The sequence below is a fragment of the Glandiceps talaboti genome, chromosome 22 (assembly GCF_964340395.1).
Source record: "Glandiceps talaboti chromosome 22, keGlaTala1.1, whole genome shotgun sequence".
Taxonomy (NCBI): Eukaryota; Metazoa; Hemichordata; class Enteropneusta; family Spengelidae; genus Glandiceps; species Glandiceps talaboti.
The window spans coordinates 15,058,802-15,071,603 of record NC_135570.1 but is presented as its reverse complement, the minus strand read 5'-3'; the positions used below and the strand labels follow the sequence as shown (position 1 = coordinate 15,071,603).

The 12,802-nt window shown below is 35.5% G+C and overlaps 2 protein-coding genes across 2 annotated transcripts; both read right to left on the bottom strand.

The window, feature by feature from the left end:
• Nucleotides 1–968: 968 nt before the first annotated feature.
• Nucleotides 969–5,031, bottom strand: LOC144452083 (uncharacterized). The gene is made up of 6 exons (XM_078143095.1): nt 4,971–5,031; nt 4,410–4,658; nt 3,327–3,977; nt 2,791–2,942; nt 1,968–2,181; nt 969–1,134 (listed from the first exon to the last, which is right to left on the bottom strand). The coding sequence occupies exons 1-6, from the start codon at nt 5,029–5,031 to the stop codon at nt 1,127–1,129; spliced, it is 1,335 nt and encodes a 444-aa protein (XP_077999221.1). The 3' UTR covers nt 969–1,126.
• Nucleotides 5,032–6,676: 1,645 nt separating this feature from the next.
• LOC144452082 (hyalin-like) lies at nt 6,677–12,587 on the bottom strand. The gene is made up of 8 exons (XM_078143094.1): nt 12,473–12,587; nt 11,390–11,635; nt 10,251–10,496; nt 9,431–9,676; nt 8,559–8,804; nt 7,992–8,234; nt 7,141–7,386; nt 6,677–6,837 (listed from the first exon to the last, which is right to left on the bottom strand). Exons 1-8 carry the CDS (start codon nt 12,585–12,587, stop codon nt 6,677–6,679), a joined length of 1,749 nt encoding a protein of 582 aa, XP_077999220.1.
• Between the last annotated feature and the right edge of the window lie 215 nt (nt 12,588–12,802).

Sequence of the window (12,802 nt, the reverse complement as noted above, 5' to 3'; positions counted from 1 at the left end):
GCTGTTATATTATCAAATTTCTGTGAATCATTTTGTTAATACTTTGTCTATTCATCATCTTAATGGTTTAAATCTAAACTATTCTGGGGCCAGTTTACTGGTATGTCTAAGTGCCAAACAGATAGTGTCTCATAAAGCGAGGTACAGACAGGTGGTACACTGTCTGAGACAGACAGACAGACAGTCAAGGACAGACAGACATACAGACAGACAGACAGACACACACACACACACACACACACACAGAGGCAGACTGAGTACTAGACGGGAAGATCCAATTGATTCTGGAGTAGTGCACCTAGTTCTTAATCGATACAATAAATGCAAGTCATTTTCCCTTAGTTTGCTAAACAGACAGACGAACGGACAGACATACTGACAAGCAGAGACAGGACAGCTGGATGGAGAGACAGACAGACACACACACACACACACACACAATAACAAAGACAAAACAGACTTTGAAGACATTCATGGTTATATACAGAAAGAGTCACTCAACAGTAAAACACAAGTTTTAAAAGATGGAACTAAATAATTTATTAAAAGAAAAAATAGCCATGTGCATTTCAGTATAAACTATATGAACAGACAAGCTATATCACATACACACATGTGTTAATCAATTTATTGACTTTTGTATTATTTTGTAGTAACTGTTGTATTTAATTCTGAATGTTTAATCTCTATTCTGCAAATTTGTGACTGTGTGGTTATGTCTGTCTTTACATACATTAGTTATACTGTGCCACAAGAACTGTTCAATATTGAGATTCAACATTGTTTGCACAAAAAATCAAAATAAGTACAATTCATATTTACTCAATGTTCAACAACATAGAAATCTGATGAGCTAAATATACATAAATTATATAACTGCTATTAAATTAAAACAATTTTCTATTTAATAGATTGTTAAAGTATCAAAAAGGAAATATACATTATATTGCTCCAAACGGTTAAATCAAATGTAAATAAATAAATAGATTAATGGAAATGACCACAGGTTCTTAATTTTCATTGAAAGAATCTAGCTGGGGGTTGGGTGGGGTGTCAGCCTTCGCTCGCCAGTCTCTCACATCAAACACCCAGACTTTCATAATATGGAGATGAATGATTTGGAGATCTATTCACCTGTGTAAAGATAAAAATTGGAAATAATTGCCACATGGTCAATAAATAAAATGCAACAATTGTAAATCGTACAAATCTTAATACAAGTTTGAATATTTACCCACGAAATAGTATTTTTGAATGTGTATCTGTAATGTTCATTTGTGCTTTTGAGTAAATAAACACTAAACACAAACACAAATATATCAGTGCTGGGTCTGCACTGCATCACTGTTACTATTTCAGATATGCAGGGCAAACTTGGCAAGTGAACGACTCAAACAATGACATCCATTATTTGAATAATGTCTGACTGCAACCTTTTTGATCATTAAACATGTCCAAATATAAGTCTTGCTGACAGGTGGGTTTTATTTGGGATTTTTAATCTTGGTGACAACTCTACTATTGTTACCTACATCAACAAACAATGTGAAACTGCATCAACCAGATCCATGATTGTAAGTCAATAATTGACAAAGAACTAAAAACAAAAGTGTAAAAAGTTTGTTATTGTATGTACAATAACAAATATATTAAACATTTTGTAATGTTTTGCAATTTATTGAGTTACAAACAAAGAATGTGATTCCACTTTTTTTTGTATATAAAATTAAAAACATACTAGAGTTGCTCTATGAATTAAAAATCCAAAATGAATACCCAGTTGTTATCCATATATGGCCACTAAACATTTCCCTAGCCATATTGGGCTTGAAATTTCGTCAAAATTATTCAATAAAGTTTTTTCCGACCATAGAGTTCTACATACATGTCAAAATATTATAAACTGTGACTATAAGACTTACAATATTGTTCTCATGAATATTCATGAATATTAATGCCCTACTTACCTCCAGACTGATACGTGACTGAGAATCCTCTTGCCCTTATAGATTTGTCACTAACGAACTCGACAGTAACGTGGTTACCTATGGATACAACATCTGGTGGTATATCTTGACCACAAAATTCATATTTGCGAAACATATCATTAATAGTTATCCTGTCGTATGAGCATGTAGATTCAACCTCAATGTCAAGGTCCTCAAATGATAACGTGACAACCTAAAATGAAATATAAGAAAACAAACAAGAAGATTCAATTCTTGGATTTTTATCCATGTAAATCTGTGCTCGAGGTGAACGTACAATGAACATGAATTTGCAAAATAATGTTTCAGTCTTTGAAACATGATACAGTGGGCACAGATATTCAGGCATGACAAAATGAAACAGTCACTTTGACCGGAGGCGCGGGGGTGGGGGGGGGGAGGGGGGTGTTAATGGGCATGGAGATACCAATTGGTGGCTGCTGTGGTCATGTTTGCTCAACACATTTCATTTGAATGCTTACAAACAAGGCTACCAGTTCATAGTGTTGTTTTGATTGTCACAAATTCTTCAGATCACCATGAATTAAAACTAAATATGTTATTGTCTGTATAGGCATAAACAGATCGGTTGACAAGTATATTTTAGTTGACCATGCATGTTTTGTCGAGGCACATATACATGGCAAAAACTGGTCAGATCATCAAATAGCGTCACTGAATCTCTTTACTTGCTTCCTTTTTATTAGCTAGAAAGACATACTGTGACAGACAGACATTGGTATCATACTCTCGTTCAATGCTAACGCTAAAATCGTGATCACTGTCGTAAGTTAATGTTTACCTTTCCTATAGGAACGACTATTTCCCATGTACATTGAATTTTATTGGGGTACATCTCAGATGAGTCGTACCCAGCACTGGTCAATCTCCCACTGTCTTGGCGGAGGTATCTTGAATTACTGCATCCAGAATCGCTACCGACCATGTATACTCCTACACAGAAAAGAAATGTTAAAATGTAAAATGAAAAAGGAAATCTCCCTTTGTTTGATAGTAGTATTATGCTGGTATAAGCACCAAGATATTGATTCTAAATATCGCAGTATACATGTAGGTACCTCCCATCAGACACTCTTAACTCATACACTTCAGACAATGTGTTTTTACTGGCAAGACAGTAAATAGTACAGAGTGATAACACACGCAGAACATGTTTGGGAGGATGTCATGAGATGCTCAAGATATACTCATTCTTAGTATCAACCACCCGAACTCCAGCTCATGCTCATACACATGAAAAGGGTGCTAGTGACCAAAGTATTAAGTATATGCAGTCGTGATGGTAACACCAATCAATATTTACATAATACGAATTACCTTCTTCTGTTTTGCCGTTGCTTGCTGCAATAACGGCTACACTATCAATATCGGATTCTAGCCTTTCCCAGCTACTTGAAAAATCAGACTTGGTATACAAGTGTCCATCATCACCAAAACCCACTATGATTCCCTCTGATGTCACCACCACGTCTAGAATGTCCCGAGTATCGTCAAGAACTTGCCACTCTTTGTCAATTCGTAGGTCACATGAGAGAAGTTTTTTATCCGTGCTTGTTGCCAATATCATTTCTGTAGGAAGATGATAAATTTTGTTGATGTTAACGAGGAGTCTCCTTGGGTGCCAGGGTTCATTAAAGTTTGTACGTTGTTGAAGAAGCTGATCAACTCCTACGGCCCATTGTGTTCCGTTATCAACTACACTGATAGATGTAATACAGCAGCTGGAAAGATCTGGTCCCTCCCATGGTTCGTCAATTTTGGTCTTGGTCCATACTCTGTAGTCAGAGCGAATGATGCCAATAATGATATTATCCTGAATGGTGACATCTTGAATGCAGCAACTGTTTGGGATGGGTCCATACCACAGTCCGTGTAACCCTGGTCGTACATACATGAAGTTGTCTCTGCCAACACCAAGAATAGGATCAGTTGAATTGTACCAAATATCCTCCCATGTGGTTGAATCCTCTAGATGATAAATGAAAAAACACATTCATGTGTTTTGAGTCAAAATGTTAAACCCTTACGAATCGATATTGGAGAGATTTGCAAACATTTTGCAAAATATTTTTTATTCATTAAGTATTGTTACTAAAAAATAAGAATATTATGTGCTATCAGTTACGGTCAAGAAAACTTGGGCCTAGACATACATCAAATATCCAAACATATGCCGTTCCTTCTTCTAATAACAACTGCAGCTGGCATATCGCAGGTCATTTGTTCTTGTGAATGATATTGTATGTTATGGACCACTGTTGGAAATCATTATAATCATAGAAGTAATTTCTTTTTTCAAATACTACCACAACGGATGAACTTTGCAAAGTTCTGATGACTTCAGATATTATATGTACTATTGACAGATTTGTACACCATCTGAAAAAGAGTTTATCTCACCTAAAACTGTGACCGTAAATGTACAGGCGGCAGTATTGTCATGTTGGTCCGTAAAGTGGTACTGTACAGTTGTTGTACCAGATTCAAAAATGTCCCCTGGGTTAGCACTGCCTTCCATGGAAACAATGGGTCCTGCATTATCGATAGCAGACGGTAGGGGCCAGACAACAGAAGCTGAGTTAGTACTTCCTGGGCTGGCAATTACAGTGATGTCAGCTGGGCAGGATGTAACCACAGGAGGACTTTTGTCTGGAAAGCAACAAGAAAGACGAATAAAGCAAGTAATATTGTTAAGGAAAATTGTTCAGTATGTAACCATGACAATAGGATATGTTTTCATCATCATATAGTACATCTAGATAATACATTTAATGAAAACATTATTTGCTTCAATAATGGGCAATATGCAAAATTTACTCTGGCCAATATTCAACTAAACAACTCATATGAATCAAGATATCTAGCATTAAATGTCTTTGTAGGTTCGAATTTCATCTTTAACTTCTGTACCACATCTGAACATTTTTTATGCTTGCTTTCATTATTTTCAACTGTTAATACATTGGTGTGGTAATAATGCATTCATCATGCGATGTGCGTTGTACCAGGATGGGATCACCATGGTTATATTAACATACCAAGTAGAATGACGTCAAAGGAACATAAAGCGATGTTCCCGGTTTCATCTGTGAATATATATGTCACTTCAGTAATTCCAAGTTCAAATTTATCCCCAGGTTTGTAATTTGACTCCACAGACAATGGACCATTCGAGTTGTCAATAGCTACAGGTTTATTCCAAGTTATGCTTTTCACTGTGGTGTTGTCATAAATGGACACAGCAACATCATCAGGACACTCTATAACCACTGGTATATCAACATCTAGAATGAAAAAGTCAGATATATTTCATAGTGCAGGTTAACTTGAATATGATTTGTCACTGACCATCGTCGCAAACCACGGCCTTTTTTTACGGCACCGTCGAAACATGCTGTAAGAACTCTCATTATTTTGAAGTGTAGCAGAAGAAATAACAGCTCTGGTTTGCGAGAATGTCACCGACAATATTTTCACTGATTCCTACTTCAACATAAAGTAGTACTGTTCTTATAGTTATAGAAATCTACTTGGCAAGAAGTAATGATTCTTTGTGTCTGTCGAAATCCAAGGTTTCTTTTTGACAGCGTTCCAGTAAAAGGACATCTACCTGGACCTTACTCCAGCAAAGTCTTGGCATAAACAAGTGAACTATAGAAGGTGACAAAAAATAATTGTGTTTTCGCTAACATGGTAGTAGGGTAGGTCAGGATTTTATTTTATTTTATCATATTTTTTTCTTATCATTTTGTTTTAAATATTTAAAAATATTTAGGGTCGGCAGCTTAAAATAGGGTCAGTTGGGTTATCAAAAACACACATTTTTTATTTTGCCTAATGAGATTGGTATATAGTTATTCAAGCATGTAAATTTGTAAATCAAAACAAACCTGTACAGTTATTGCCACCTTGTGTGTCCTGGTAGCCATCGTTACAACTGCATTCAAAACTACCAGGTGTGTTTAAACAAATCTGGTCACATGGTCCAACTCCATTATTAGCAAAACACTCGTCAATATCTGTGGTTTACAAAATCACAACACATGTCATCATTAATGTCTGTATAAACCATCACTGATATTAAGAGCAATCTAATTAAATATTTCAAAAGTTATTTAGTTATTACCATTTCACTTATGTTGTGACATTTGAATATTAACATATATCACATGCATCACATAGTCAATGAGATCGATGGCATAATTGAATAAGTCAACTATCGAGGCACGGTGACGCAACCAAGAATATTAATACTTTATCCAGGGCAATGCAATATGTATCATGTATGTAGTGTAGAGATTACAATGATGGCAAAGTTTTGAAAACCAAACAATAGAAATTGTAAAAAAACTTAATTTTGGAAAATTGAAATTAAAGTCAGAATATGGAAAAATTTCTTACCTATACACGATGAATAGTCAATGGACAACATATATCCAATATCACAATCACATTTGTAACTTCCAGGGAGATTAAAACATGTATGGTTACACGGACCATTCAAGATATCACACTCGTTGAAATCTACAAGAAAGTGGTACAAATATAGTTACATATACACTGTGCAAGAATTGAAATTCGAAAACATCACCCATCATAAAACAGAAAACGTTTATAAAGTGTATGTAAGCAATAAAAGAAGGTTGTATAATTCTGACTGCGACGATTCATAAACTAGTAGATGAAGCACTGTTTTTGGTTGTTTCAAGTACTTTTTCCATCAACAGTTGCTCAAAACAGACGGCTACCAGCGTCTGCTTTCGCTTGCGTATCAAACAAACCAAATACCTGGCAACTTTGGGTTGTTGTATGTCACACGTTGTGACAGCTGTAGATAAAGAATGGGATTTTCATGTGTTAACTCTAATACAGAACATGTCTACCTGCTAAAGTACGCCTGTCTGCCTAGCTCTCTTTATAAATTCAGCAAAGACATTAAGACTCGTCTTTTTTCAAGGACACTTTAAAGAACCCTACTTGGCTACCAGTTATTAAAATACCTTTCAACATGTGTACTGGTTTCAAGCACTTTATAAATGATATTCATTCAACGACAGTAGACAAAAATAAAAATATGAATAAAATACATTCATCAAATGCCATATTTAGATAGTGTGTTAAGTAGCCCTACCTTCAACCTCGACTGTAAAAACACACTGTGCTGTATTTCCAGAATTGTCTGTAAACGTGTACGAAATCGTATGGATACCAATGCTAAGAGTAGCTGGAGGCCTTTGATTAACACTTGCAGCAAGTCTGCCTCCGAAGTTATCAGTCGCATTAGGTTCTGTCCATGAAACAACTGCAGTCGACTCTTCTGGTCTTAATATTTCAGTCAAGTTGTCATTACAGTTGTGTATAACAGGCATTTCAGTATCTGTAATGTTGAAATAACACAATTGAAATATTCAATACAACGAGGTAAATGTACATTGATTCCTATAATTACCCTACGTGGGTACGAGTGTTGTCAGTTTTCCAGGACAAGTTATGCATGTTCATATACTTATGGTCACAGACAAGGAACAGACCCCTGTCTTATGACTAAATCATCAGATTTGTATGTACAAGGTAGAATGTTTATAAGTGGAAGATTATCTAAAATCAGTAAAAAGATGGAAGCTTTCATTGAAAACATTAACAACTAGATTGGGATTACTGGTCACGTGGTACTTGGTGAGTATTATAAAATAAAGTTTCCAATATCATATGTTGCTAACATTAAACTGTTCCAAAAATCAAAAACAAAATCGAGAATATGATGTTAGGATTTAGAGCTATTTTAAGACGTATGGTGGCCGAGTGTGTTTACTATATAATCTTTATCAGTGACCCCAATGTACACTTGGTCTATTAATGTCGTACTATTAATGTCGTACGTAACCTTTCAAGTTGAGTTGTTAAGACCATCCAGTTTACATTGTATTAGTGTAGTATAATTATAGATATGTACCATGTCGTTAAAAAGAAAGACCTCCTCACCCAATATAGATATATTAAACTTGCAAATGCCTTCGTTGTTGGCACCATCTCGTGCAATACACGTCACTTCAGTTGTACCAATCACAAATGCTGAACCTGATTCAACATCACAAGTTACCTCCACTGTATGGAAACTGTTGTCTGTGGCGCTTGGATTGGTCCATATGACAACTGCAGTCGGCAAGGAAGGGTCAGTAATTTGGGAAATGTCAGGTAAACAGTTGATAATCGGGTTTTCATCATCTATAAAGTAAAATATTAAACGGTATTATTACTATTCTTAACCATTTGATGAAGGAATAAGTTTCAACTATTGCCTATGGTTACATTGATCGGAATTATTAGATATTGGCGCCGAGGTCAATGACCATGATTGAAAAGACTAACTTTTATATAAATTGATTCACAATTGAATTCAGTGTTTTATTCATGAATTCTTATCTGGGAACATTCAGAATAACGAATTGGAAAGTATATTAATAAATCACTTAATATATACTTCATCTATTGGAAAAAATTTTATGTAAAAATTAAAAAGTTAAATCAATGATTAAGTAATCTATGTACCTGATACGATAACTTTGAAGGCACAATATGCAGTATTATTATATGGATCCCAGGCAGAATATAAGACCTCGTATTCCCCAATCATTAACATTTCTCCAGGACTGTAATTTGTCGTCATTTGTACTGTATGGCCAGAGTTATCTACTGCCGTTGGTCCTGCCCATGTAACAGTGGCATAGCTTTTACCTGCTTCTGTTGGAACTGTTATACCGTCTGGGCAATCTTCGATGATTGGAGCGTGTTTATCTGTGAAGTAAGAAGGTGAAAGATTTTCTTGGTTAAGGAGGACTGTATTATTGCATATAAATTATTTCTATTTCGATGTCACTAGTGTGTTTATGGTAAAATGATATTAAACTGTTAAGAGTATCTTTAGGTCTTCATGTTAGAATAGCAACTAATGGGTAGTCTAGTATTATGTATATGTATACGTTGATGTTTTTATTTATGTTGCTTGTACATCACTAAATCAATCAATCAGAAAATTTATAGAGTGCCTGTATCCAATATGAAGTAGAGTTCAGAGGTGCTGTACAGTTAAATATTGAAAACGTTCACGTATAAGTATGTTTTAAGGTTCTTCCTGAAAGCATTGACTGTGGGTGTCTGTCGAAGCTCAAGTAACAATTTGTTCCAAAGATGTGGTGCGGCACATGAGAAAGCACAGCTACCAAAGGAATTTGCGTCGGTATATCGCCAATGGGGAAAGACTTTTACAAATCTTCATTTCGTTGTTATCCTTTAAAAACTGTTCATGTGTCCGAGACTTAACATGAGTAACCGTTGTATCCACAAAGTATAAATGTGTCAAAGATGATTGCAATAATCTGAGTCTTTGAAAGTTTGATTCTTTATGTTAACTGTCTACTTACCTTGAACAGTGACCATAAAGTGGCATGCGGCGTTATTCTTAAACATATCGGTAAATATGTAAATGACCTTTGTTATGCCGATATGAAATAAATCACCGGGTGTATGGGATGAGGTTATTCGGACATCTAAACCAGAATTATCAGAGGCAATAGGCTCGTCCCAAGAAACGGCAACAGCTGCATTTGCTGGCGATGTGACTGTATTTATCTCACCAGGACAACCGGTGATGTTTGGCGCCTCATTATCTAAGAGATTAGAGGTGGAATCAAAGATTTGTAGTAGTCAGAAGTGAATGTAAATGGTATTCTTGAACGAATTCTGTATAACTGTCTGTAATATTTTGTCCTAGTGTCAAATATATATCATGACAGGAATTAGAAATTCTTGTAAGCCTTATCATTTTATCATTTTGGGCTCTCCATGGACAAATGGAGGGTTACTAATCAGGGAATCATCTATCGAGCGACTGGCATATTGTATCTAGTTGGTATCTTCCGAGCTCTCAAGTGTTTCTCCTCCAAAGGAATATTAATGATAACAGTGCAACCGCACTAGATGCATAACCAGTAGTTTGTGAATGGACAATTCAGTTCATCAAGAGTTTAGAATGTTACACTCATAAATCAGTGGTACTTCACTACAAAATCTGCTTGAATCTTCATCTACTTTCTTACCTGAGCAAGCTGCTTTCAAGAAGTTTGCACTAAATGAATGAATACACCAACATACAATGACAAATACCATCATACAATTAAGATTGGTCCTAAGAGCTGATTATGCTTTTGGAAGAGCAACAATAAAATGTTAATAGTTTCTTACCAGAAATAGTGATATCAAAATAGCACGTGACTACATTGCCAGATCCATCAGTAGCTGTATACTGTACAGGGTTTATTCCGATTGGCAGAGAAAGACCAGGACTAATATTTGTGGCAATTATAGGAACATCACCAGAATTATCCAGTATTGTTGGTTCAATCCAGGTAGCAAACCCTGTTGGTTGTCCGATATCAGTATTAATCTGCTTACTAGCTGGACAGTTCTCAAACACTGGTGGTTCAGTATCTACCACGAGGAAAAGAAAGTTCAATGATTACAAAACTTAGAATGGAGTCACACAAAAGGGTTACATGATATCTTGAACATGAAGGGTCGTTGAAAAAAAACTATGATAAACATCAACCTTTTTTCTGTCACGACCAAAATGAAATATTTCTCATCAAAAGATTAAACCAGAGTCAACTATTTGCGATTTTAATTGAATATTAAATCAGATATCAAAGATAGCCACCACCTGCCAAAAAGGTCGAGATGGAATACTGCACATGAGTAAAGAATTTCATCGCCGTCAACCTAAGGGTAAGCGCCAAAATTCAACAATGGTAGCACTGTGAGATTGTCCATCTCAATTATTCTTAGATTACTTTTTAAATACGAAAAATAACGTATATGCCCATTACCAGTAATTAAGTGACTGTGAAAATGTACACTTACAGGTGGCAAAGTGGTCTATGTTTGCGTTATAAATGAATTCTAAATTCTAAATGCTATAGTTAACTTATAAATTAGATTGGTTTGAATACAATGTCATCATCCTGCAATATTTACGTTTGACACTAGCAATGTTCCTAAACGTTTTCTTATATAATTGATTCAAATCATTGTAGCATGATCACTATACATGTTGCATATTGACTTTGAAATTACTTAAATTGCTGTTAACGTTTGGAGTGAAATATTGGTAACATTGAATGTTGAAACCATGAGTAACAAAAAAACTACTGAAATCAAAGACATACTATAAAAGTCACTCGGATAATTAAAATATCACTATGGTTACCAAGTATTTGACTAGTATACATCCTTTCTTTAAGTATTAAATCACCAGCACTACTATAGCCTGACGGGGCTAGTATCAGTGAAACCAAAACACTTACGCTGAACACAACTTCACTTACCAGCCACAATGACATCAAAACTACATTCTCCCATGTTGCCTGAGTGATCAGTGGCTATATACAGTACAGTCGATGAGCCAAGTGGAAAAGCATGTCCAGGGCTGTAGTTAGATTCAACTGAAAATAATTGTCCAGAGTTGTCTTCAGGTATAGGGGGTATCCATGTGATAATAGCAGTGTTACTACCATCATCGGTTTCAGTTGATGTACTCGAGGGACAATCGGTGAAATACGGAGCTTCTATATCTAGTTAAAAAAATTCATAAGGTGAAAGTTATTGTCCTCATCCATCAGTTCAACAATAACACTTGGTTATCATCAATAAATACACAGTAGTTCAGTGACAGTTATAGCGATATTTTGCTGTTTAGATTTCTTAATGTCGTACATTTGATGTTGTTGTGGCCCAGCATGTAATAACAGAAGATAGACTATGTACACAAACAGGTAAATAGTTATTTTCAGTACTTAACAAAACATTAACTCACAATTTGCATATCATATCCATAATACAAGATATTATTGATGCTGCAAAATCAACCATTCTCAATAATTGCGACACAATTTTGCGAGTTTCGGATTAAGTATCTAGGGTTAGATGTGCCAACAGACATTGGTATCAAAGGATACGAATTTACATATCACATTGATTAACTTCTTTGAGAAAACAGTGTCTGTTGTCTGTGGTTCTTCATGCCATTGCATGGGAAAGTCACGAGTGTAAGTTAGTATTGATGTTTTTTCACATCCAGCATTATCAAAGTTGTAACATAACAGTTAGATTCAAACCAAGTTGGCATGAGGATTTCATTTGATGTTCGAAGTCTAGTTCTTGTCTTTCCAGTGTCTATGGAGGACATTTTGTTTCAGTTTTGTAGAGGACCTGACCAATTCTTGGTCCTATTCACTAGTTTATAGTGAAGGTTCTCCGAAGGCACAACCAGTCTTCGTATTTATGGTATATTCACTAGCATGTGCTAGTCTAAGGCTTGAATTAACACATATGACATTTCAGAGCGAACCTCAAAGAGCTACCTACAGAAATCTTTACTCAATACACATTAACTGTTTAATTCTACTGACCTGTACAGGTATTGCCATCCTCTGCTATTTCATAGCCATCGTTACAACTGCATTCAAAACTACCAGGTGTGTTTGTACAATTCTGATCACATGGTACATTGCCATCACTGGCCATGCATTCGTCAATATCTGTAGAAAGAACATTCATACTATATAACCCTTTGCCATTATTGGTAAATCCAAACAACGGAAGTGTAAATAACGGTATCTTTGAATTGATGTGTTTTAAAGGGGACCAAAAGCAGAAATCGGTCAGGCCAAGTATATATACATACAGATAGCTAGGCAGGTACATTCCAGGGTCCTGTTCAAAATTACTAACTTGCATTC